Below are 27,684 nucleotides of genomic sequence, written 5' to 3'. Positions count from 1 at the left end.
ATAAAAAGAAATTTAATGAATCGATCACAAAACATAGGAACAATACACCACATAAGCCATGCTTGTAGATATTGCAGAGGAGAGAATATATTACATCTTAACAGCCAGAGAGCAAACTAATTGGTTTCTTGATCGCTCACTGAAGCCACAGAAACAATAGGCTGCGTTTGACCATGTAAATGTTTGCTTGGACAGTCTAAACGTGCCGTCTCTGGTAGTGAATGGACGTCCAGTGAATACAAGCCGCTTCTCTGACTCTAAAACACTTTGAAGTGTATAAGCAAAATACCACCCTGAGGTCACAGTGTTTTCACCATCTTGCTTACACCCATCAAATCCGTTCAGATCTGCCCAGACAGACTGCGGGGCATGTGGGCCGCGGCTTTGTCCTGGGAGTGACCCCCTGTCTTAACTGGCTGTCACTGGGACTGAATGGCGTGCCAGGGAGCAGCGGTGGCCTCGGTGCCCCAGACAGGCCCGTGGCCCTCAGTCCGAGCGTCTTTGTGTGTGCGAGACATAATAGTGTCAGTGTTGGCGGTGCTAAAGAGCCCTTTTGTTGACGTTGAAGATTTTGACAGAGTGGTCGGCGCTGGCGCTGGCAAGCTGGACCCAGGAGCTCTCCTCCTCGGCTCCGTTCCCTCCGTCCGACCGCCCGTCCTTCTCGCCCTGCGCCCCGACCCCGCTGCTGCTCTCTCGACCCGCCCGGCCCGCCCTGGGCCTCCAGCGGAGCCTCTTCACTGCCAGGGCGTGGCTTTGTCTGCGAGAGGAGCGTGGTGAAGGGAAACGACGGGATACTGCTGCGGTTGGCCTACTCAGAATGTATTAAGCATTAGCTAAGATGCAGCAAAACGTCTTAACGCATTACCGTCTCTCCATCTCAGACACACCTACACGAACAGAGGCTGGTCGCAAACATCTTACAACACTCTTGGCTTGCTGACACACACACAGGGGCGCGCGCACAAGCACACACACACACACACACACACACACACAAAATGTGGGGTGAAAAAATATATTTCAAAAAGTACTTCTAAAAAAAAAAAACGCTGATGAGGCACAGACCAACTCATTCATTTTGAAAGTTGTCGAATTGGCAGAAATGCGGTTCTGTGCAGCAGAACTAGCGCGGCAGTAAAGCCAAACACTTCTGTAAAGGCCGTCTGAGGAGCAGAAGCCCTCTGATACAAAGACTCGGTGCAGGCTCCGGTCTTTCAATTCACTTCCTCTGCTCCACAGCCGATGACTCACACAGAACACCCACGTGGGATGCAACACACACACACACACACACACACACACACACACACACACACACACACTTACAAAAACACAAAAGAACCTGTTGATGGCGCTTCCCATTTAAGTGCTGCTCTGTTCAAAAGAAGCGCAGCCATTCAGCTCCACCCTGCGGCCCGGTGCCTTTCTCTCCTGCAGCCGTTAACGGGAAACAGAAAGCTGCTGCTCCCGCCGGGCTTCAGGCTGAAGCTACACTACCGAACGGCTCTCTGGCTGCCGCTCTGTCATTTAGATCGACTGCCAGTGGCCAGCGGAGGCCTTTGAAAGTTGCTAATGAACTTCACATGAACTCTGGTTGCGCGTGTTGAAAGGATACGAGGCGTCCGTTTCTCCACACCCGCTCCAGTCCAGTCCTCCAGCGGGCTCCTGGCCGGGGCTCCACCTGTACAGCAGGATCCTGCCGCACTCCAAGCCCACTGCCACCAAGTAGCTGTGAAATGCACACATAGTAGTCCTATACTGTATATGCATTGAGCACAAAGGTTTCCTGAAAATAAATGATTCAATTACTTTTATTTATTTTTCTATGATTTCTCTGTTCATCACAAGGACTCCAGTCGCCGGCAAAGGTCGACTCAAAGGCAACGTTGCCTCGAGACAGAGAACCATATCTCTATTAAAGAAAGACATTATTCTGGTCTTGTCGATGAACAAGGTGATACTTGTTCATAGGGTTGGCTACAAAAAAAACAAGGGACTTGATGAGAGGGACGAGATTTTACCAAGAGGTGGACCCCATCTCAGAATTTGGCTAGAAGAGTAAACTTCGTCTTACCTGTGATCGGAGCAGAGTATGGGGCAGAAAGCTACGGCGGTGGCGGAATCGCCCACATCCAAGATGGAGGAACAGGGTTGGATCTCCGGGGGGTTTCCGTTCTCCTCCAAACTGCATGGACCCCACACTATCACCTGGACACAAACACATACATGCATGCATCACTTTATGAACGGTCAACAAAGATTGGGGACAGTCCTCACTGCTGGAGACGCCCTCAACATACAACTGGCAATTTTGTCACCGTCACTCTCCATCACAAAAAAAATATCTAGCTCTCCAGTGCAACAACAGGCATGAAGTTTGCTCTGCCTTTCAGCAAAACTCACAAAATGAGACTGTAATAATAAACAGTTAGCGTAACAGAATATCATGCATCTCTCCAGTGATGTGTCTCCAGAATTTGTTTGGAAATTTGACGCTGACAAGTTTACTTTCGTTGTGTATGCCGTTCCAGAAGAAAGTCTAATATCGTTTATAAGAAAATGGGTTTTATATTTGAATGTTACCTTCTTGTCACGACTGGATGTGACAAAGTATTTGCTGTCGGGGCTCCAGTCACAGGACCAGATGATCCGGCTGTGTACGGCGGTGTCCTTCCCCGTGTGTGCGTACAAGGAGAACTGGGGCTCTGGATGGATACGACAAACACACACATTCACACCCAAGGAGAAAGGAATATATGAAGAATGTGTTAAAACTCGATTTCATTGTAATTACTTGAATATCAATAACAACACTGCATACGTTTTTGTCACTTTTCAATTACGCCAAAACACGTTTACACTTGCTTTCGATTCAAAAGGAGGCAGCGGTCGAAATTCCTATTGTGATTTGTGTGGCGGGGAGTCAGGACGTCTGGATCCCTGCATCACCACTCTACAGAAACAAAGGCTCTCCCAAGCGACAAATAAACAACCCAACACGACGGAGAACCTCATTCCGGCCCTCTATTTCAGTCAGTTTTGGTTTATGACCTGCTGCTGTTTATTTCCCCAGCCTAAGTCATTTCAGCCCCCAGATTGGTTTTCCCCAGAGAGCTTGTTTGTATGCTGCTGGCAGCCGTCTGTCCGCGTGTCCGTAGTTGTGCTGCTCCGACAGGCACACGCGCACACACACGCGCACACACACACACACACACACACACACACATAACCAAGCTTGCGTGCACACATGGCTGTTAAACCACAGTGTCGCGGCAGCAGGCTGAGTTAATCACCTTGTCCTGTCTGTGCACACATGCAAAACTCTCCCTTTCTCTCTCTATAATACACACATATATTTGAGACAGACAGGTGCAGCTGTGTGGTGTCTCCATCCACAAACACTCCTCTGTGGATTTGGTGGGGCATGTTGGGCTGGTCAGTCGCACCACACAGAGACACAGATGGAGACAGGAGATAGAGACACATAGGAGGAGGTGGGAGGGTTAGGGATGGGAGAGAGAGGTGCGGGTGCCGCAGGAAAGAGAGAGAGCGGCGTTCGGTGGCGAGACGACAAGCCAAAGACTTCAAGAAGATAAAAACAGGGCATATAAACAGGAAGGAAGGCAGAGAGAAAGTGACAGAAAGAGAGAAAGAGGACAGTGTCTCCTTAATGAAGATTTCTGGGTGTTTGACCCAGGGGGAGAGTGATAGGAGGCGGAGAGGGAGAGAGGGAGATGGAAGAGGAAGGGAGGACGGCATAACAGTCCAGGTAAGACCGATGGAAGGGTTGAGAAAGAGAGAAAGAAAGGAGGGAGGGAGGGATGGAGGGAGTCAGTTTGTTTGATCAGCGCTGACTTCGTTTAACCTTCCCTGGTCTGGCCTGTGAGAATGTGTGCGTGTGTTCTTCACAATCAGCCTGAGTGATTCAGCAGCCAACCAGAACAGACGGGAACCCCCACTCTCTCTCTCTCTCTCCCACACACACACACACACACACACACACACCCTCCTGCCCCCCTGCACTCCACCATACAGGCAAATAGGAGAGCGCTGGGCTGGTTAGCCACTGTCAGTGCCCATTTAGCCCACCTTGAGCTGCCAAAAGGGCCATGGGATTCTTTGCCAGAGGCAGGTGGGATGAAATCCTGTGGGCTTAAAGGTTGTGTGCTGACATTTTTCCTGCTCATCTTGGACGCAGGCTCGCTCGGGTTGTTTGTCTGTGGCACTGCGCTGAGATTCTCCTATTTATCCAAGCAAGTTCGCTAAGAACACGCTCCTGTTTACAGCAGGGGCGTCTGCAGAGGAGCTGCATGGAGAAGCGGTTACACACACACACACACACACACACACACTCTAACGGGAGCTGCCCAGTATATCCGCTGTCTTGTACTGTTGACAAGTGGGGAGCTGCACAGGAGTATTTAGGGGTCGGCTCCTTTGCTCTAAGGAAGGTTAACAGCAGTTACTGAGGGAGGAGAAAGGGTTTCTCATTCACTTGACTTCCCAGACCATCCAGGGACTGAAGATGGTGACCTTCTAGCCACAAATTTGCTTCTGTAACCATTAATGTCACCAGCAATGAGTCTCAGAGAGGTAAGTCAAAGCAAAATCTTTAGAGAAATTGTACAACAGACAAAATGGGTAACAGAAAGGACTACTAATCCATGTTCAAAGCGACACTGCAATGGCCACAATTAACTATTCTATTGGAACAAAACAAATCCGATTTTCCTCTATTTATATACATATAAACAAAAAAAATAATTTTGAGTGGTTAAATTTGAAGTTATTGTATTTTCAATAAATCTATCCATTTTTACAGGCCGTTTTGGACTAATTCCAGGCAACGCATCACAACTGCACTTGGTCTTGATTGGCTCACCGCTCTAATAATTAGGAAAATCCTTCCCATCAGGCAAGTTTGCAGCATTTGAGCTGGTACTTCTCCATCAGCAGGTTTACATCATTTGAATTAGAGGAGCTGGTATTGTCGGCCAATCAGGGTCCAGTGTTGTGACTGTTCTCCCTGTGAGGGCTTATTCTCCAAATTCACTCAATAAATGCCCTTTTAACTAAACTACATCTATTTGCAAAACATCATGAAGAACATTATTCTTATCCTGAGCCATAGTACATTTGAAAACAAAGTCATGAACCTGAATAATATGTGTCCTTTAAGTTGGATCGTTCATCCTTTAACTAACCCCACATCCCTCCACAACAAGCGCCCCTCCCCTCCTCACCTGAGCTATCAGGAGTGGGCGGGTTCCGTCTCCATAGAGACCAGGTGCGATCTCGGGACACGGCCAACAGGAGCTGTGAGTCGGGGGAGAAGGCCATCTGGGTGACGGTGAGGGTGTGGCAGGGCAGCGCCTGGAGCTGACGCCAAGAGGCTGTGCTCCACAGCAGCACTGACGCATGCTCCGCTTTAGACGCCTAGGAACACAGTGTAGGTTCATTTAGATTCATAAAAAATACATCGTACAGCAATGACGTGTTGAAAAAAAACATGTAGAGGCTAAAGGGAGAAAAAGACAAAGGGAGGGAGGGAAGGGAGGAGGGACAGTTGGAAGAAGACAGGGAGATGGATGGAGGATGTAATGTGTGGTGAGAGGAGGAAGGGTTGAGACATGGAGCGAGGAAGGGATGGAAAGAGAGAAGGGGGGCAAGGCAGAGGTAGAAAGAGAGGCAGCTGAAAGTGAAAATAAGGACTGCATGCCAGAGATGGAGATAGGCGAGAAACCATACTGTCCATCTCTGACAGCTACCAGCTGTGTGTGTGTGTGTGTGTGTGTGTGTGTGTGTGTGTGTGTGTGTGTGTGTGTGTGTGTGTGTGTGTGTGTCTGCGTTTGGCAGTACAACCAAGGTCAGGACAGCCTGTACTGCGTTGCTCCACCACAGTACTATCAATGCCTGACTGACAGCACAGTCAACCCTGTTCTGATTGAGTGTGTGTGTGTGTGTGTGTGTGTGTGTGTGTGTGTGTGTGGGCATGCACATATGCATGAGCACATGCAGCCCTCCAGCAGACAATCATTCTTGTATGTATAAGAGTGTAAGTGTGGGAGTATGCGCACATACATATGTGATGTGACAGGCAATGCACTCTCTCTTCCTACCTAAAGCCCCGAGTGATGTGCTACAGGGGCCATGTAGTACAGACTCTGTGTGTGTGTGTGTGTGTGTGTGTGTGTGTGTGTGTGTGTGATGTGGCCTCTGGCCCCGGTGTTATCACACTAACCTTGCATGCAGAGGCCACCACCGTTCTGCCGCTGTCTGAGGCAAGACAGAACATCTCAAAGCCATGGCCGTACCTGGAGGTGAGAGAGGAGGGGAAGGAAGAGGCGGGCAGAGGAATCAGACAGAGATTAATCATTAACAGGCTCTAAGATAAAAGCCAGGCTGCATATGTGGAAGGACAGACAGGTTGTGAAAGACAGAGAGAGGGGAGGGGGAGTGGGGGGAGAGCGAAAGAAGGAAGCACAACAACAAAGACAGCTTTCCAAGTCTGACAGTAAATTAAGTATTTTGTTATTCCTAAGCGTCGCCCTGACAAGCTCCCAGGCTCAAGGCATCATCCCCAGCTGACAGGTAAATAAGCAGACAGAGTGTGAAATTAAAATACTGATCTGCAATGACTGCTCCTTCTCCCTCTGACAGAAATGAACAATGACGCTCCGGCTAATCATTCAGAACCTAATTACTTTTAGCTTGCTGACTATCACCTTGTTGTTTTAAAATGTCAACAAACTGAAATCACAGACGGCTAGTCAGTAGAGAAATTCCCACTGAACTACTAAACTTTCTAACACTGCAACCTGGCAATTTGGCACAACGGTGAGAGCATTATTTATGCCACAAAAATAATTCGGCCACTTACTCATTTTAATGTTTCTATTATGCGCTAAATTATTCAAGGGGGTTGATGCCAAATGGAGGTAGAAAAATGCTATTCAACACACACAATGCCCACAACTCCAATAAATGCCCACACCATACGTCATGTTTATGCTGGATTGACTAGTAAATGGATTTAACATTGGCCACAAATGGAGGCAATATATTCAGCCTGGGGAAAAGGCTCATGGGATAGTAGGAATCTGCATTCTGATTGGCTGCTGAGTGGGGGGGGGGGCAGGACTGAGAGCTTTAGGAAGTCCATCATTCTCAGATATATTAATCCCTTTGGGCAAAACCAAACAAAAACAATTCCATCTGGTAATTTTCCTTCATTATGAGCGATATGGGAACCCCGATGTCGTTACAGGCAGGGGAAGTGAATGAAGTGGAAATAAGTAGGGGTAGAAACTCAGATTGTGATTGTATGTTGAGTTAAGAGTGTGCTGCAAGTTAGTGTTACATTGCTCTCTGGGTATCATGTATAACAATAAACCCAAAGTCAAGTTCAGAGGGATGGATAGGCTGTTAGCGGAGAGATACTCACAGTTTCTGGACCTCAGGCCAGAGTGTGTTCTGGAGGAGATGATCCTCTGGTGGGGGCTCTGTGCGCGCGCGCACACACACACACACACACACACACACACACACACACACACACACACCCATATATTTTAGAATTCTTACATAACTGCCGTTTGCGAGACCCTGAAAACTGAGCCGTTTTAAAATTCAAATACAACCAGTTTCCAATTTACTAAATGAAGATTACATCCGAGTGGCTATTATAATTTCCCTCTTTTAAATCCCCGCACTGTTAACCCAAAGAGGGATAGAGAGAGAAAGGAGTGTGTGCATGTGTGTATGTGACAAGAGTACAAGTCCAACGGGGAGAGAGAGAGAGAGAGCGAGAGAGAGTGAGGGCAAGAGAGAAAGAGAGGGAGAAGAGAGTAATACAGAAGTACAGCCATATGCCAGACAGAGAACATGATTGATCGCCTGGAGACAATGTTCTCTCACATTCACATACAGCTCCTCTTAGCATTTAGCTCGCATAAAATCCTTAGCCCTTCAACTTGCCGCTTTTCCCAAAAAGCTATTTTGAAACAACCGCAGCTTTATCTCCAATTCTTAACGGCTGCTGGCTTTGAGGGGGATCAAATTTAGCCGGGTGCCAATCCTCTCCTTCCTACCGCAGACTCTTACACAAGCGTTCTTTGCCTTCATTTTGCATGTAATTGAAAGCCACACTCCTTCTGCTTTGTTATTGGTCATCGGCTTCCCATTCTGCCTAATTATTCATTCATCTTCCTGCCTCTGGGAGCCAATCAGAGAGGTGGAAATGTGTTGTTAACAACAGTCTCGCCGCTTGGTTGCTCTCTACAGCCCGGGGTCATCGATACTTAAACTTTGCAATCACATAAGCCTGCTTTCTAATTAGCATTGCAGATTAAGGAGCGGCTTCAATCACGCTGATGACGGCCCTCGACACCGTCTAGCCCAGGGGTTTCCAACAGCCCCTCTACACTCTCTTCATTTCACTCTCATCCACTTCCCATCTGCTTTCTTTCTACAATCACTTTCTCTCTCTCTTTTCCCCCTTGTTTCTTGCTCTCTCCCGTTTCTCTGTGTACCTCTTTCTGCCTTTCTTACCTTCATCCTCCTCCTCATTTCACTTCCTCAACCTCCCCGCCTCATCTCAGGTATAGGATTTCAGGTTTTCAGTTACTTTGGACTGGCAACTGATTCTTTCCTAATGGTTTCTCCTGTATTTTGGTGCTTCCGCTCACATCCCCCGCTTCCTGTCTCCTCTTCTTTCCATCCACCCTCTTCCCCTATCTCTTCCTCCCTTCCCTCTCCTGCTGTAATACCATCAGCCCCCAGTAAACTTGAGGCACTGTGAACTCTAGGCGTAGAGCACAGGGAGAGCATAGACTAATAACTAGCTGTCCTTCTGGCTGCATATCATTGTCTCTTATAAGAATATCCTACGACAGGGAGACAGAAACTCTAAAGTGTGCACTGGGGCCGCCTTGTCCGACTAGTGGATGGATCTGAAAGAGGAATATGAATCAGGCTTTGAGATTGCAGAGGGAGATAGGGACGCATTATAGTTTAGGTGAGTCATTGCTTTTCTCTGTAAAAATTATTAATCTGCTTCATCGGTTCTTGTCTAGGGAGGTTTAATCTGAATGAGGCTTTACTGAGATGATTGTACTGTACTTTAACGATGACAAAGACCAAATTGAGGGGAAAAACGACTTGTTCACGGCTCTTTGAGTCTATCTTATGATGTGAACATGTATTTATACAGATTTATTTAACTGAAAGTACCAGTAAGGTTGAGAGGGTGGAAGTAAGACTCCTGGTATTGGTCAGACACACTGCTGAACCGTTCCTCTTCCTTATTAGTCTTTGGAGCGAGGTCACCTGCAAATTAAAATGACATTTTTGTAAATAATTTATAAGAGAAGTGAAGTAGAAGCTACTGAACAAACTTTAAAGATGAATCATCTCCACATTTAATGATGCACTGCTGTCCAGAACCACTGTGTGGAGCTAATGGAAATTGATTACAAGGCAAAAATTGGCCACAAAACCCTGAAAACTGAAATGCTCAAATGCATAGCTGAGCAAGTTTTTACCTTGAAATACAGCCTTGTTGGATAGACCTAAGGCAGGTGTGCTGGCTCCTTCTGGAAGGTCGGCAGTGTCCTGGCAATGAACAAATACATGAATAAACACACACCTGTGTAAAAATGCATATCAATAGCCACCAAGGATTTTTTGGTGGTTAGTCCACTCACCATTATTTTTTATTGCTGTTTTTTTTTTTTTTCATTATTTACAGTGGAAAGACAGAGTAGGGGAGACACAGGAGAGAAAGTTCTGGTGGGATTTGACTCTAGGACAGTGGGGGAATATGTGGCTCCAGAAGAGGCAGACTTAACCACTCAACTATTACTGGGCACGGAAAAAAACTAAATTTGATAACTGAAAACTTCTCAAGACAGTATTTTAGGCGGGCACTCACACTGGATGCCAACAGCTTCTCGAGAGGCGTGCCAGAGATGTTAGCAAAGTTCTCCACAAAGTTCCGTGGCGCCTGAAACACTCGCAGCACCTTCTCATCGGCTCCGGACACAAACTGGAACCTTCCCACCATGGCCAGACACTGCATGTCATACCCGTGGATCTGTGGGCGCGAGATCTCATGCCAGGTTGCCTGCAAGGGATAGAGAGGCAGAAGAGAAGACATAAGAGACAGAGATGGACGCTGTGGTATTGGCCTTGTTAAGACAGCAAGATGGAAAACACTGACAGTCGTTAACAGTGGGACTGTCTCAGGATTTATTTGTGAATCATAGTCAATACCCAAAAAAAGAGCTGAAACAATAATAAATAACTCCTCCTCCTCCTCGAAGCTTCTTAACATCTAAGTTACAGAAAAAAAAGAATATAAAAAAGAAGTCAAGATGGTCTGGTTTGTCATTTTGCACCTTAAATATATAATGCGAGTTGCATTTTCTCAAAATTAGTCAGGAATACAGTTATGCGTCTTATACAGAAAAGCTTGAATCCAAATGAAAACTACACCTTCGCATAAATACATATATACGTAATATGAAACAAGAGTCAAGTTGGGGTTAAAGTGGTCATTTTCTCCTTCAAAGTAAGAGTTCCTACCATTCCTGAATAGCCTGCCATGAAGCTTCCTCTGACCAACAAAGCGCTTCATTATGGGAAAACCCTAGGAATCCAGTGGCTATAGGAGAAGATTAGCGCATGACAACCATGTACTCCATACTGCCTCAAAGTAATTTAAACCAAGCAGTCGACTGCTGAATTATCACAGTTACGAGAATGGAGACTGAAGGTGACAATAAGTCTACGGACGTTTAAATTGAATCCTTTTTCCATGGCAAGATGTTTTTAGTATATGTGAAAAATGACTACTTTATTATATACTATATAATCTTATTCCCTTCAGATACTTTTGGCTTCCTAAATTGAGGGGACCATGTACAAAAAAGGCTACAGTTCTTTCACTGTTCATCCAATATGGCGTGCAAAGTTGATAGTCTGCGCTTTAACCTTGTTATAATGCCATTTAAGATAGAAGGTAGATAGAAGGTAATAAGCCAAAACATCAGACAATATGCCTGCAAACACATCATGACTGTCTGAAACAGCTGTGTCCCTGTCATGAGGAACATGCAGTATGTCGAACTACTTGTCCTCTAAAAAAACAGAATAGGTTGAGCAGTACAGCAGCCAATAAGGCCAACAGTCAGTGTAGACTTTAAGTTTGAGGTGTATTCAGGTATAGTTCGTATGACGGTATGCATGTTCCTGACTGATGTTCCTGACTATTTCTCTATAAAACTAGTCCAATAACAAGAACAACGAAAACAATTGACACATTTCTGTACTGAATTAATGAATATTCAACACACAGCATTATTAATCTATAAACCTAGTGCAATAAGGATAACTGTGGAGCCCCACCTGGTAAAAAAAAAATGATGCGGAAAACAGTGGGCACGGTTTTCTTTACAATTTACTCCTAAACCGTGCCCACGGATTAGTAAACCATGCGCACAGATTTGTAATATCTACATTGATAACATCAAAGAGGGACTTTTAGGCCTATATACAGTGAGCCAGAGCCATTACACACAGCTTGGCATACATATATTGAGCTGTAATAGCCATTAGGCACCTAGACCATATGTGAACCATTACCATTGATTAATCACATCAGTAGGTCTAATTTATGATCCGATGTGTGTTTTGGTGACAATATGAAACCCATGTACTCCCTATAAATCATGCTTGTAGAAAAAGCATGTTAATTAAATTTTATATGCAACTCTGTGAGCCGCTGTGGTGTCCCTGTTTGACGTTATCAATGTACATATTACAAATCCGTGCGCACTGATTACTAATTCGAGGGCACGGTTTACTAATCCATGCGCACGGTTTACTATTCCGTGCGCATGGAGCCGTGCGCGGTTCACCAATCGGTGCCCGTCTGGATTTCCACATCAATTATTTTTTTCTTACCAGGTGACCCCTGGGGAGCTCTGTAGAGAACAGCCAAAGCAATGCCACATTTTTATGCTGAATGACGATTGTAAATTGTGAAAGACAGAGAAAACTTGCTCGCATTCCACTGGTAAATGTAAAATATTGCTTTGCTGAATATGATTGGATAAACCGCATCAAAAACAAAAACCCACGTGGAGTGAGTTTTTTTTTTTTGTCGAAGATAGTTTGTGAATCTAAAACGTCCATATGCCGGAAATCAGGCACCTGGCCGGAGGTGTTTAAGCCCTGCGGTATGTGGAAGTTCCCTATCATATAAAAACAGGAAGCTGTTGACCTATATCTGACATTGAGAAAGAGAAGTTACAGAAAGCAGTATATACTTTGCACTGCACTGCACAGTGTCCACACTCCCCCATCGAGGCAAGAATGCTGTCATCCCTAGTGTTGCTGTTGATCCTTACCGCTCATTCCTACGGAGAAACTCCTGCAATGAAGCTCATTTTGACCAAAAAGACACTTCAATATGGAAGCCAACTGGGAACCCAGTGGATGCGGCAAAAGGTACAGAGTGTGTCTATTCCACAAGTCCAGGGTTCTGTCAGCCTCGGTCTGCTTGGAAACGTGGACTACGTTCTCAGTGGAATGACAGTCACCAGATGCATCTTACCTGAACCCTCAGTGCAGTTTGACGAAGGCACTACAGGACTCCAGACTGCGGTCACTGGACTCAGCATCTGGGTGAGGGGAAGGTGGAATACGCACTATGGACTCATCCATGATGGTGGCTCATTTGACCTGTCACTGTCAAACATCCGTATGAGTTCTGCAGTGAAGTTGGGGAGCGACTACATGGGACACTTAACCATCTCCAGTGCCTTCTGCTCTGCACAGATCAGTGGTATAACGATAAACGTCCAAGGCGGGGGAAGTCCATTGTTCAAGCCCTTTGTAGACAGAAATAAAGGCCAAATAAAAGGCCAAATCGAGGGGAAAATCTGCCCAGAGATTAGGCGGCTTGTTGAAGACTTGACACAACATCTAACTGCGATGGACGTCTCCGTCAGCGTCAGTCACAATCTGATCATGGAGCTCCCACTCACTAGTGCACCCAGTGTGCAAAGTTCCATCCTTCATCTTGATTTCAAGGGTGAGTTCTATAATGCCCAGCACCATACAGAACCTACATTTCAAGCCAAACCCTTCACGTTGAACCCACATGGCGACTACATGCTCCACCTTGGCTTGTCAGAGTTCTCAGTCAACTCTGCTTCCTATGCTTACTTCTCAGCTGGATTGCTCCAAGCCCAGATCAATGACAGCATGATCCCACCGAGTTCTCCTTTTCAACTCAACACCAGCTTCTTTGGCGTGTTTATCCCTCAGCTTCCCAAGATGTTCCCCAACATGCTAATGGAATTACATGTGGTTGCCAGGGAAGTTCCAATGTTTAGATTCACCTCTGATGAAGTGGATCTGGGGCTCTTGGCCTCAGTCAAGGCATTTGCAATCCATCCAAACAAAACATTGGTTCCCCTGTTCAAACTGAACGTCAATTCCAGCTTTGTATGCAAAGTGTTCTTCTCACAAGGGAAGATGAGGGGCTCCGCTATGATGAACACAGTTACTTTGGCACTGGCATCAAGTGAGGTGGGAATATTCCAAACTACCAGCTTGGAAAATGTTATGAAGATTGGAATGAAGATGATGTTTCTACCTAAACTGAATGCCAAACTGTCAGAGGGCATGGTTTTACCCAGCTTCCACCAGTTTCACCTGGATAACCCTGTGGTGAAGGTAGAGGTGGGCTTCGTAGCCATTTCCTCTGATGTTACGGTTTAATTTACACAGTGTCCTACGGTGTTACCGGGGGTGAGCAATCAAAGTATCTCAAGTCTTGATTCCTTTACTCTAAAGTTATGCTATGATTACTTCTATGAAACTCTTAATAATCATATATTACTAAATCACAGTGTAATAGAATGACGGGAAATCATGGAAATATGGTCTGTGACTAAACCTATGAAATGGAGACTAAGCATATTTTAGAAAATTGTAGCAAGAAGAATATGTATTAGGTGTTGACTATATCACAAATAGGTCAGTACAACCAGTCAGTGTCAAAAGCATAGAAATATACTGTGATATTGTTTTGTTACAGGAGAAAAGGAGATATACAGAAGCAATGACAATGTGAATGGCAAAATATGCACATCTTTGTTCTTATGTGTGTGCATCTGATTTCACTACGCAACTCCACAGAACTTTTGTATAACAATAGATATTATGCAAATTAGTAAAACTTAATTTCAGAATGTATTCATTTTGAAAACATATTCTTGGAACTAACAAAACAGTTCCGCATTCTGAAAAGTCATTTTCCATTGTATGAAAGCTAGTGACCTCATGGCCTTCTATTTTCAATATGGTCTCAAGAATGAGGAAATGTGGACTGATAGTACTTCATCTACACTGCAAGCTCACATCATGGGAAAACAGCCACCAACAGCAGTGTTTTATTGAAACCTCTGAAATGATTCATCCTCTTTCAGGGATCTGAACTCTCGACTGATGGTGTTTGTGATGTATTCCTAATATTAGCAGTGCATTCCTAATATTCCTAACTATGCATAAGTCTAAGAAATGTTTTCTTTTCTCTTTCATGCAACCCAATAAACAAAACCAGCTGTAAAGCTGTGTGTGTGTGTGCTGCTCCGCAAGTTGTTCGATTTTGTGAAAACTGATCAAATGTTTTTAAAAATGGTTCAAATAATGCCACCAATTATGAGCTACAATCGCTTTCCAAATGCTCTTATAAATGCACGTCAAGGTATCGCAGGAGATTCTGTCCCTACTTTACCTGTATGCTGCCTCGCTTCTTCCATGGAGTGAAGAGTCTGGTGGTCTGGTCTGAGCCCACGCTGAGGATGAACTCTCCCTCAGGATCCCAGCTCAGGTCAAGGACGGCGTTGAAGTGTCCCGATATCACAACCCCTGGACTCCACTCTCTCTGGGTAAATGCCATGTAGTGACAGGTAACATTCAGTTCACCACTTTCAACCCTATATTTTCCATCTAGGTCAGACTGCAATCCCCCCTCTGCTGATGAAATGCACCAGGATGGGTGTCAGGGTTGAAACTACATCAGAGCGGTCAATTATGATTTATATGTCCCCATCTAAGAAGCCGATTCCCTTTGAAACATAACAGAATCTGAGTCAGTTATCAATACCTTTTAACTTTAAATTCACCTTCCAAGCGGGTGTAATTGAAATGGAGTTATCCCTGAACCCTCGTTGTGACTTCAGACCCCACTCTCTCTCAGGGACACCCAACAAAGAGACATGCTAAGCCAGTCAAATTGAGTGGCAGTCAGGGGACTTGGTGCAACTAATTACACTAATCACTGTCTCTCACACAGTGTAGCTGTGTCGCAACTCACTGCCATCTAATCTAGTTTCCAACAGACCCACAATGGCAGTGCTTCAGCAAAAAGTTACATGACTTGCAAAAGTAAAAAAGTTGGATCTCTACTTATGTCTACAATACCCAATTTTATAATAACTAACTAAATAAATAAATAAATACAATTTTAACATTTGTCTTGTAATTGAATATACAAGATCTACAAAAAATGCTGGCATGAACTAGCGATTTGAAAGTGAAAGTATTACTATGGCCATGATGACTCTCACCTGTTTGTTCTGGTCCTTGTACCACAGATGTAGCGCTCCATGAAAAGCATGAGCCACGATCATGGAGCCATCCGGACTCATCTGGCAGCCATAGAAACCCAGAGTGTTGCCACCAACCTCCCCTACACGCACCTAGTGTGACAGAAAAAAAAAAAGGGTTAGGGGGTCGGTCATTATTGATCAAAGCCAACAACTCATCTACGTATTTGACACGCTCGTATCTGACATCAGGTGTGCGAAGAACAGTTCATTTCCAGGTCAGAATCATGACTTGCTGCAGACGAAAATAAAAGCAATTCACACTGCAGACACAACCCTGTTACCACATGAATATGCATCACCTGCCACATACGCAGGGAAATCAAGGCCTGCTAGGGTTTCTTGAATCCAAAGTAGGCTATTCAGAAACACAATATGCTGGTATTTCTGATAGTGATACATTTTTAGGCTATACTCTCACATGTAGTCCTGTATCCCATTCAGACATCCAGTATGTAGTGTATTTGTTCTGTCAAACACCAGCGTTTGGTTACCTCAAAATCAGCATTTAGGCTACAGACTCAAGAATGTAGAGAAGAGGAAGGGAGGACGAAAATGTTTGGGACAGCAAACCTGCAATCTGTTCCCAGTCTCCCTCCAAGACTTTTATTAACCAACAGCTTTCATAATGGTGGATAGAAGCACAAAATAACAAATTAAGCTGACAAGTCAGATGAGAAATTATGCAAAATTGGACTTATTAGAGTTGAATAAATTGTGTTGTTTTTTTTTCTAACAAAATACATTTGTCTAATACAAAATTAAAGCAGTTGCAGCGCACCATATCGTATTAAACAAATAATCATAAAAAACGGCAAAGCTTGAGAACACTGAGTGGGATTTACATAAATTGGATTTGGGTGAGAGCCTGTGACCCCTGCGTAATATTCAGAGGGTAGATCATACAGACGGTGTAAACCCTCCCTGGCCTCTGTCTAAAGGATAAGCCTGAACTAAAAAACCCAATCCCATTTAAAATAGTCCATAATAACTGCCTCAAAGGTCAGAACAATGCTAGAAACTAAAAAGCGCTTGTTTCAGGATTGTTGCCACCTGTCCACAGTTGAGCACCATGTTGATTGACTTTGAACTGAATTTTAGATTTTGTGGATTCAAATCTCCGCATGGGGCAGCCAACCCATTTTGATTCAAGCACAATGTGTTAAGTCAGCAATGTCCTGACAGGCGGTTACCAGTTACAATGGCAAATGAGCATGTAACTGTTTAAACTCCATCTGAACTTAATGTTGCATTAAAAGTTTCCCCAAAGTATTCTTCCAAAGAGAAAAAAAAGAAAAGAAATAAAGGAGCACATTTCATGCAAATAGAAGTGTAGGAGGAAAAAGAGGATTACAACTGAATGATATCATTCCACCATAAGAACTTAAAGGTTCTCATTAGTTCTAAAAATGTAAAAATGGCACCACAATCTGTGTGCATTCATCCTTTCACTGACATTAATATCCATAGAGAACAGAAATTACAAATCAAAATAGAAGAAACAGACAATATTAATATCATATCCTGATGCTTGCATAACCAGTAGGATTCAATGTAGGATTACGGCACTAGACAGAAATAACTTAGAAACAATGCCCAAATCAATCAGAATGTTGGAAATCTGCGTAAATCACTAGAAATAGGAATTGTTCTTTCTCCGAGAGAGAGCTGTTCTGACTAAAACGTGTCAATAATCTGAATCTGCCACAGAATAAGTGGCTTCTAGTAGAATAAATGAGCTTTGTCCTTGGACTATAATGGACAACGCAAGAAAGCAGCTTTATACCCACTGCATCACCCTCGCTCCACTGCATGACAGGAGAAAATTATATTAGCAGCTATATCAGTTTTGTCACTTAACAGACAAACCAGAACTCCCTTCTGCAGCTGTAAGTCAACACTATTTACTTGGTGGAATGAATTTTTACTTCAATACTTGACTAGTCAAAGTAAAACTCTGCACTCAAGGACTTTGAGAGTAGTTTTATTTTCTGGACCAGGCCTACTTCCTACTGCCATGAGCAAGTCAAACAATTAAAAGCTTTATCGGGCCCAGAGGCCTTTGAGGTAAACTGGGTCCAGAGGGGAGATCTATTCAGATCGATAGCGGCAGAACCCCCCCTAGAGAGCGCCACACTGCAACCTCAGCAGCACTGTGGTCTGTATCCAGCTACGGCGATATTATATCTCTTCCATCTTTAATTAGCTTGTGTCTTAAACGATATGGAAGTCGGCTGTGAGGAAATATGAGAAGTGCTAAATTCCAACTCTAATGATTCAAATCAGAGAACATGTACAGCTTAGCCTATTATCCTTTTTTAACCAGGTAGGTTGATCAAGAGCACGTTCAGCTGCAGCTATGACCTGAGACAGATTGCAGGACAAGCGCACAACAATGTGCATGCATAGATTATATTGTACCCAGACTCACAACAGGTTGACACACACCTGCAGTGATACATACACATCTTCATTACGTCTATCTAGTGCATGTGCCAGCCAAGCGGCGTCCTCCATCATCCGGCAGTCTTAAAAAGCTTGGGCTGGTCATCGATGACCTTCAAAATAATGCCTGTCCCCAGGCTGAAACACAGCGGAACTAATGATAGCAATAAAGGCATTGCTTCACTTTGAGTGGCACAGTCTCCTACCCATCCAGAGAGAGAGGGAGAGAGACAGAAAGGAGAAAGAGAGAGATGGTAAGATAGAAAGAGAGATGGTGAGATTGAGAGAGAAAGAGAGATGCAACATTAAGCAGATTGATTTTAAAATTCTGCACACAAGAGCCTGCCGTAAATCATGCAAAAACTCACAGAGGCAAAAAGCCCGTCATCTGTCTTGTTTACGAGAGGGGGAACAATACGGATGTGCGGCATGCCTTATCGCTGGCCAACGGGGGTATAGGGGGGAGGCATGGAACAAGGACAACTAAGAAAGGAGGGCATATATCATTCTTGGAGAGAGAGAGAGAGAGAGAGGGGTGACGAGGACGGAATGAGCTTCAAGCGGGGCGGGAAAGCCCATACAGGTTTTCAAATCAACTTTTCTTTAACCGAGAGACACTGACCGACTGACTGAGAGGCCGACTGACTGACTCTTTCCCCCCATTCGACCTGTATAACATGAAATCAACTCGTATCACATTCCTGCAAAAGCATAAACACACACTCACACGTGCACCTACACACACACACACACACACTAAAATATTACCACCTTTGGTATTAGCTGCTTTACTTCATTTGCCATGGGGCTCACTGTAAACTGTCCGGAGTACACAAGAGGTCTGAAAATAGGTTATCTTTTAAAACACACGCACATACACACACACGCACACACTGACAATCCCTCCAGGCATTGTGGTGGCCCGCCGCGGTCAGTCTGGGCTGTTAATTACCAGTGTGTCTCGTTAGTAAGATGTGCTTTACGCGGCGGTGGGCCCTGGCCACCCCACTGCTAACCCCGCTCTACATTAAATCTCACCAATTACTCTAATCAGCGTGGAGGAGAGACGGAGCGCTTCTTTGTAAAACTCTGCTAATTAAGACACACATGCTCGGTGATTTGCCGCTCCGGACTTTGCTTTGCCGAACGCTGCCGTGACGCACAACACGGCCTTTGTGAGGCCGGTTCAGGGATGCAGCACGCCCCCGACAAAAAAAGACCAAAGAGATGCGTCTAAAATGTGGCTTTAGTTTTTAATTCTGTCTAAAGTGTAAAGAGCACCTGGGAGAAAAACGTAAATACAGTTTAATTCACTGACATTTCGCTGTTATGTCTGTGTGTTTGTGTGTGTTTGTGTGTGTGTGAGTGTGTGAGCTTCAGAGGTTAAGCTTCCTTCGTAGGCAGGGAACCTGTCAGTTCAAAGGGTTTGGCTCCCTCGTTTGAAAAAAACAGGTGAGAAGGAAGAGAATAGAGGGAAAGAGAAATGGAGGAAAAGGAGACTCATATACTATGCACTTCCACATTCAACAAAAAGGATATTCCAGGTATATGGGGTTTTATTTTTTTCCCCCTCCGCACATGGAGAGGGTCGAGAGGGCCTGAGCCACCCGGGGGTGGGGCCACACCGGACTCGCTGCTGCTTTTCCATTCCACTGCCCGCCTTCCTCTAATCCACCTGGGAAGACGTGACGCCAGCGGCTTCAGGCACTAATCGTGACCTCCCTTGTCAAGGCCAAGATGGAGGAGGATGAGGAGTGAGACTGTCACGAGCGCTCCAATCTCCGCTCTTTGTTGCTAGTCACTGTGCGTGCGAATGACGAGATCAAAGGGGCAGAAATGTCATTGATCAAGTGTGGAATCACCTTTGAGTGTGATGACACTCAAGGTGCCTGCCATGGCGAGGTGAGGGATTTCTGTGCAACGTGAGGCATCACGTCTCTCTCTATGTGTGTATGTGTGTGTCTGCTTTTTTCGAAAATGTGCCCATGAGTAAGTGTTTCTGGGAAGTGTGTGGAAAGGTAATCTGAGGTACTCCGGCACCATCTGAGAATTTGCCACACACAGAAAATGTAAAGAAAAAAAAAACTGCAAGGCAGATGGGCAGGGAGCTGCTTTTTCTTCGCCATCCACACTTGTGTTAAATTTAGCCCCGCGCTGGCACAACAGCAGCTGTTGGGAGCTGAGAGAGATGAAGTGTAGGAGAGAGAAAAGGAGGAGAGAGATAATGTGAGAGAGAGAGAGAGAGAGAGAAGACAGGAGAAGAGACGGGGAGGGAAGAGATGTGGGGAGAGAAGAAGAGAGAGGAGGAGGAGACAGAAAATGACGGATGGCGGGTGTGGAGAGGGAGAGAGATGGATAGATCACGGGGGAAAAAAAAAAAGAGCAAAAAATAATGAGAAAGGCGCAGCGGAGGCTCTGGCATTTCTTCCTGTTGGCCTCTCCATCCCCTGTCGGATCTGCTGGGGAACGGGCTGCAAAAGAGGGGGTTCGGTGTGAGTGAGTGATAGAAGGGAAGATGGGGGAGGACAACCTCGGCTTGTCTAAACTCACAGTGGTGCGCCGGGCACCGCGCCCTCTTCATCACTGTCTATCACTGCTATTCCTGACACCTCAATGTCAGGCAGAGTGGAAACCAACGCAGGGGCACTGACAGCGGGAGAGGGGATACTGGGGGGAAGGCTCAGGCTCCAGATCATGTCAAAAGCTACTGAAAGGCAAGCTACTAGAAATGGAGAGGGAAATCGCTTCGTAGATCTGTGTGTGTGTGTGCTCGCATATCTGGGTACGCCCTTCTGCTTTCACTTCAGAGAGAGCGAGTGATTCGGAGTGAGTTTTTGTGAACGTGCGTGTGTGAAGTCTGTGTATCTGCATTCGCCCCCATGTATTCCAGCATGCTCCACACTGACCTGCTCCACCCAGACTCCAGATCCCTCCTCAGGAGCCCAGAGGATCATGGTCTTGTCCATGGAGGCAGAGAGCAGACTGAGACGCTGTTGCAGCTTGCCACCTGTAGGGGGAGACAAAGGAACGCTGGAGAATCAGTACAGGAGCAGCACACAGTCAAGTCAGGCGTGTTACTGACCCCTCTATCACGTAAACATTTTCTACCTATAGTATACAAACAAAATCATGTTTAATGTGATGTACACAAACGCTACAATGGATTTAAAATGATCTTTAGTAACTGCACTGAGGATAGTCTGATGGATTGAAACATCTGCTGCCTTTTAACTTCAGACATGAGCACTTTTTTCACCATGTCACCTAATAAATGAAGACATTTTTGCATTGATCTCAGCATATTGAGTGCTCTTTGAGGCAGCTTGGCCCTTCCCAGTTGGTGTGCGGGTTGCTCTACCTTTACTTTGATACAATTAGCTTTTAAGCCAAGCAGACTTCTGAAGGGAAGGTTCAGCATGTTTAGAAGCCTTTCCCTTTGAGCCTTTCCTTTGAGCCAATAACTTTTCACACCGGTGTTTTTCTTTCTGAGAAATTGCCATCAATCTCTTGTTGGCATTGGTTAGCAATACTAGTGCAAGCCATTCCATCCCAAGCCATTCCATTTACTTCCACAGGCTGTAGAAATACAATAAGTGATCGAACCGTTTGGAGAGACTATATGGATATGTGATTCTGAAAGAAAAGGTTTAATTCCCCGTTTGACTTGCACTAGCACTGCCAACAAATTCTAGCAGAAACATATTGCTAATTTCTCCAAAGCAGTGTGAAACCTTTTGATTGTCCTAAAAATAGGCTTCATTAGTGATCAGTGGGGCCGGCTCCAAAAAAAAATCCTCATGCTTCCCTTTAAAGTTTTGATCAAGGTACCTTTGTAGAACGGAGGCTGCCAGTGGACTCCATAGACCCAGTTCTCATGGCCTGCCAGGACCGTCTCAAGAGACACAGCAAACACTGCGGACACGTCTGGAGCAGGAACACAGGGAGGCCAGAAACATACCGTTAGCACAGCATATAAAGCGGATATAAAGGTTCTGAACACAAGAGATAGGAAATGCAGTTGAGAAAAGCGAGTGTGCATATATGCATAGATCAGACCTGGTTGAGCTTTAGCCTGTCTGAACCTTTTCTGCTGTCCCTCTACTTGCTATGGCACACCGACTTGTGATTCTAAATGCTCCATGAAATATTAATTACACTATGCATTACACTGACGCACACAGCTCTGCAAAAACACACACGCTTGGTCATCTTGTGGTGGCGGCGACCCCCGTGCGCCATGAGACCGTCAAAAACAGTATGTGTTCATTTGGTTAATTACCAGCCTTTTATAATCAAGTCCGCACGAGCCGCTCACCTCTCTCCTTCACTTCAAAAACGTCCTCTTTCATTTTGATGATGGTGTGATCGTCCTCCGCGCGGGCGTCCGTCCCAGACTTGGCACACAGCCGCCACACTCTGATGAGGCAGTCCTGTGAACAGCTGGCTAATAACAGCTCCCCACCTGAACAAGTTGGAGAGAGCGCCTGAAAACCTTCCTCTACAGAAAGCCGTTTTAGATTACCTTACCACCGCATTTACCCCTATTGCTTTCCATGTTATATTCATTTATTTATGTTTACTTTTGAGCCATTGTTTTACTTGTTTTTACTGTTCTTGTGGCACTTTGAGATGAATGAAAAGTACGTTATAATTAAAAATGAGTACACAGAGTGAAGAGAGATGTTTGATAACTCCGCAAGATGACTTTCAATAATTTCCAGGTTGATAAGACCCTGATGACCTTGTTTTATAGAGCTTGTATTGATTCTGTGCTGCCTTTTTCAATTATCTGTCAGTACAGTAATCTAGGCTGGAGAGAAGAGATACCAGGAGTACAGTTCAGCAGCCTCAGCAAAATATACATCAGGTGGTAATCAAAGCAAATGCAATTATCTCCAACTGCGCCCATTCCTTACATTTTGTGTTTTAGGTATGCCAAGAAAAACAGGCAAAAGAATTCCTGTATCCCTACTGCCTTAGGCCTCCCAACTGTTGGCACAGGGAGGAGGAAGGCCATGATTGTTTGTCAATCATGATGTCATGATGTTGATGACGATGATAATGATGACGATGATTTATTCTGCTACTTGCCTGAAACTCTGCCTTGACACCTTCCACTGGCGACTGACTGTCTGTTATTTGTTGCGCCTGTCAGTCTTATGTTTTTATGTAACGCTGTTTTTAATACTGCAAAATAAATCAGCTATTGGCGACAAATGAAGTTGAAACTTCAACTTCAACTTACCCTGCCTCATGACTGTGGAATTGCTATGGATTTGACAAGACTGGATTTGATGCACAGTAGAGCATTTGCTTCCGACTTAAATTGTGTGATTATACTGGGTGAGAGGTTCGCTCTTACAAAGGAGAAAAACGGGGTTTGTTTTTCTTTCATCAAGCCCTTGGTTGAATGAGAGACAATCAGCTGATTTCAATCAAGTACAAGGGAGTAGACTACTGAGGTCGGAGGAGGAGAAAATTGAGGTTTTGAAAATTGAATGAAGACAGAAACAAAAAGAGGGAAATAGAGTCATGCTCTGAACCTCAGTGTTTAACAGCTACTGCACCTCTAAGCCTGCACTGGCTCCACAGATATTATAGAGGAAAGTGAACGTGAAAGTTGCCATCAGCCCAGTCATAAAAAAACAGGAGAATGATTTCAAAAACTACTATCACAGTGACACAGTGACATTTTGTGATTCCTATGGGATGGTGCATATAAATGAACTTCTCTGTGTGTCTCTCCTGGCTCATAGCTGGGCGGTGTGGAGTAGGCCGTAGACTGTGAGTGGGAAGGAGACACTGGTGGAGAGGGCTGGTTGAGGAGATGAAATAGCTTTTACACAGCCAGAACAGTGCAGTAATGAAGTGCCCTTGAAGAGGGTTACACAATTAGCGGAGCCTGGATGGAATCCACACAATGCCATGTGCCAGTATGACACTATGGATATCACGCTAGGTGGAACTTGACTTCAAATAACTGGTTTAAAGATATCCGACACACAGTATATTGTGATGCTCTACTGATCCACTAAGGAGAAATGTGTCGTTTTGCCCGCCCCGCTCGACAAGGAGGTCAAAACGCACTTTTTTTCTGCAGCTTTGCACGCTTTCTTTAGATACACCAAAGATAATGGAGAAGGAAGGAAGATATTGCACATGCTTTCCAGCCTAAAAAAACCCTTGTCCACTAAAGAAGAAATGCACAAGGGCGGGGAATTCATCTCGCACATGTCTACAACTGTCTGAAATTATGGGAGAAATGGGAGCACCTGCTGAACAAAATTGTTTCTGTCTGGATCTCATGCGGCTATCCATAATTTACCAGCATTAGGCGGTTTTGCCTAAATAAAATAAGCCTCTCACAGAAAAAAAGAGATTGGTCTGAATATGAGACACTCTCATTAACTCCCAGCCAAACACAGAAGCAGTCTAGTCCGCCTGATGGTATTTTCAGTGAAGACGGAAGTAGTCAGAAGTAAGAACTCTCGCTTCGCTTGTGTACTGGGTGGATTAACTCTTTGTTAGCCATCAAGGTCATCCTGCCTAACGCCACACCACTGCAAAGGGAATTCTGCACATGGAATGCCTTATTTGGTAGCAATCATTGGTGCTAAAACCCACCCAGTTAACAAGCTGGGTCGCTGGCTGCTTAGCATCTTTACTGTTAGCTTGCTGGATAGTTTCATTTAATTTAATTCATTAATGTTAGACCATCAGACAATGCAGACAGATTATAAAGAGAGGCTAGAATAACAGAATAACACGGTGTTGTTGAAATGAAGCCTGGTCCTAGTCTTCAGACAGCAACACTACCACTATATCAAACAGTGGCACTCACCTATGGACGCCCACTCCACCCCACGCACCCAGTCCTCATGTCCTTGCAGTGACATGGCTTTCTGGAGCTGGTAGAGAGCAATGGAAAATAGAGGTCAAATGCTGCTTTTTTTTTTTTTCCTCAAGCCTTAGAAATTCAAATGAAAGAGTTGGCACAGAATACATGAATGAGTTTCCCCAGAACCATCGATCTGAGCTTACCTGTCCGCTGAACTGCACATACAGATGGACCCGAGAGTCATCACCTCCGCAGGCCAGTATGGGAACTGGGAGAAATGAGGATTAGGTTAGCACACTGTCATGCAGGCACGCTCACCGAGACGAGCTGCATATATTTACATCTACGTCTATTTTATAAAACAGGAGAGGGGTGGAGGGGGGGAAGGGAGGGATGAAGCACAGCATCAAACAGAGGACAGGCTTGTAAAAGAGAAAGGCAAAAATGACACGAGATACTTCAAACGCAGATTGCATTTTGAATATGACATTCAGTTACAGGCAGTAAAGAAGTGGTGCAAATTGAGACGGATGACATGAGAGGACAGACGTGTGTGTCTGTATGTGTGTGTGTGTGTGGTGCGCAACTTAAAGCATGTCTGTGCGGGAGCGGCTTAGGCTTACCTCTGCTGCCTGGCAACAGTGCCAGAGAGACATCCATCATGAAACCGCTGCCGAACGATAAGGTGTGGAGGCACTCAGCTGTGGAACACACATGCACATGGAATTAGCCTTTATAATGTGCCATGAGTAATCTTGCTACACAATAAAAAATAAATTATGCTAAACTCTGTGGCTCTGCACACTTTATCAACCAGTGTTACTAAACCAACAGTCTCCCCTATGATTTCTTTAACGGTTCTTCGAGGGAGCAGTGGTGCAATTGTGATTTGGTTCTTATAACAGCACCTGTGGGCAACATTTGTCCAAAGGTTAATTTTTTCTCTTTTCTTTTATGTAGAGGCACACAGGCACTAACATAGCGTAGCTCATATTTCCGTCTGGAAAAACACCCCAAGGTTATGCCCAGTCCACACACACACACACACATACACACATGCTCTTAATCTCCATAACTGTCAAGTGGCATCAGTGTTCATCTGCTCACTTGGACAGAAAATGCAACAAAGGAGAGCTGTAATGGGTGACAGCTTGAAACAACACTGCAGTATGACTACATGAAAAACACCATAACTGAACTAACTAAAATTTATGGAAATATATTCTAATTAGAACAATATTAAAATGAATAGTTGCTGTGATCTGTCAGTTTACATCATTTAGGCAACATAAACATTACCAAGGGAGATTACACAGTATGGCCAGTCATTTGTGTCCTGCATAATGTAGCTCTTTCACACCTTTTTTATTGTAACTGACAGTTTACCTTGCCTCCCACACATTAAACATGTTTAATAACCTTGGAACCAAGCCAGCCTATTGAAAATGTACGTCAAAATATAAAAATATAAAAATACAAAATGCAGCACACCTAGTGGAAAACCAACCAATTTCCCCAATTCCTTCAAAGAAGTTGACTTTGAGATAACAGGTTACGAATGAAAAAACACCTACATTACTATTTCAAAACACTGTCATCATTTATATGCAAACTTTATAATGGCCTTAACCATTCCATTAATCTGACACTAATAAATCTTTTTCCTATATATCGTTTTCCTATGTCTCTTACCTTTGGCCCCATCGCTGAGCCACAGTCTGACAGTGGAGTCTGATGCGGAGGAGGCCACCAGGATCTTTGAGTCCTCCATGTGGATGCCATCCACAGCACACACCGGAGCAGTGTGGCCCTTACACTCCACTGACTGGCTGAACTGGGGATAGCAGAGCAAACACAAGTTTTAAAGGCAGCACAGATATGAAGGTGTATTTAGATAAATGAGATATCCTGGGTCAGACAGTTTATTTGATATGACAGGTGGCGTACCTTCCCATCTTGTGCCTCCCAGACAATGACTAGATGGTCTGAGCCTCCTGACACAAGGTGACTTTCTGGACCTGTGACAGTAGTAACAACACAGGTAGAACAGACATTACTTCCACAGCAAGCCACAATGAAGCAGACTAGTTTGATCCATTTAAACCACTGACTCACTTTTTAAAGCCAGGACCAAAACTAATTAAACTATGGCTCGTTAAGACATCCTAACACTCTCCTTCACATGTCTCAGACAAACCCCTGTATATTTGCTGCGGAGGCTGACAATGTGATCGTGATTTAGACACGGGGGCCCACTAGAAACAGATCCACAACCCGTTTTGAGACTAGTCCATCAGTGTCAAGTCCATTTCCAGCCTCAGCCCACTCACCGCAGTCTTCTCTGTGAACCCACTGGACTGTGTTGACTCTGCCTGTGTGGCCGTTCACGACAGCGACAACACATCTCTCCTACAACGATAACAAGGCATGTGTTTACCGAGGTGCAGTTAGATAAATAAATAGTTTGATATTACACACATAACGTTAATGATATTATTTAGGCTACAAGTAATAAGTGACAGGTACCCAAGCAGCTGTGCCAACTAGCGTTAGCATGACTTTAGGTGCCATTTCAACGCATTTGCCTACCTGTGGGTCGTAGAGAGCCACCGAGTTACATGTCCCGAAAGCAATGGTCCCTCCACGACTCCAAGAAAGAACATTTGGTGTTCTGTTTGCACAGCAAGCAACATGGCATGTTTGCATCCTGGACGCCGCCAT

The 27,684-nt window shown here is 44.7% G+C and overlaps 1 protein-coding gene and 1 pseudogene across 1 annotated transcript; one reads left to right on the top strand and one right to left on the bottom strand.

The window, feature by feature from the left end:
- On the bottom strand, nucleotides 1–27,684 carry elp2 (elongator acetyltransferase complex subunit 2). The gene is made up of 22 exons (XM_071920153.2): nucleotides 27,553–27,684; nucleotides 27,294–27,372; nucleotides 26,911–26,981; nucleotides 26,656–26,797; nucleotides 25,587–25,664; nucleotides 25,167–25,231; nucleotides 24,967–25,033; nucleotides 22,441–22,587; nucleotides 21,954–22,049; nucleotides 21,032–21,132; nucleotides 15,642–15,773; nucleotides 14,807–14,956; nucleotides 9,932–10,123; nucleotides 9,543–9,612; nucleotides 9,232–9,327; nucleotides 7,445–7,502; nucleotides 6,242–6,314; nucleotides 5,244–5,436; nucleotides 2,584–2,705; nucleotides 2,075–2,208; nucleotides 1,616–1,729; nucleotides 1–757 (listed from the first exon to the last, which is right to left on the bottom strand). The coding sequence occupies exons 1-22, from the start codon at nucleotides 27,682–27,684 to the stop codon at nucleotides 541–543; spliced, it is 2,529 nt and encodes an 842-aa protein (XP_071776254.2). The 3' UTR covers nucleotides 1–540.
- LOC139927890 (bactericidal permeability-increasing protein pseudogene) lies at nucleotides 12,373–14,609 on the top strand (annotated as a pseudogene).

This window comes from Centroberyx gerrardi, chromosome 19 (genome assembly GCF_048128805.1).
Source record: "Centroberyx gerrardi isolate f3 chromosome 19, fCenGer3.hap1.cur.20231027, whole genome shotgun sequence".
NCBI lineage: Eukaryota > Metazoa > Chordata > Actinopteri > Beryciformes > Berycidae > Centroberyx > Centroberyx gerrardi.
The sequence above is the reverse complement of the archived record's forward strand: the minus strand, read 5'-3'. Positions and strand labels throughout refer to the sequence as shown.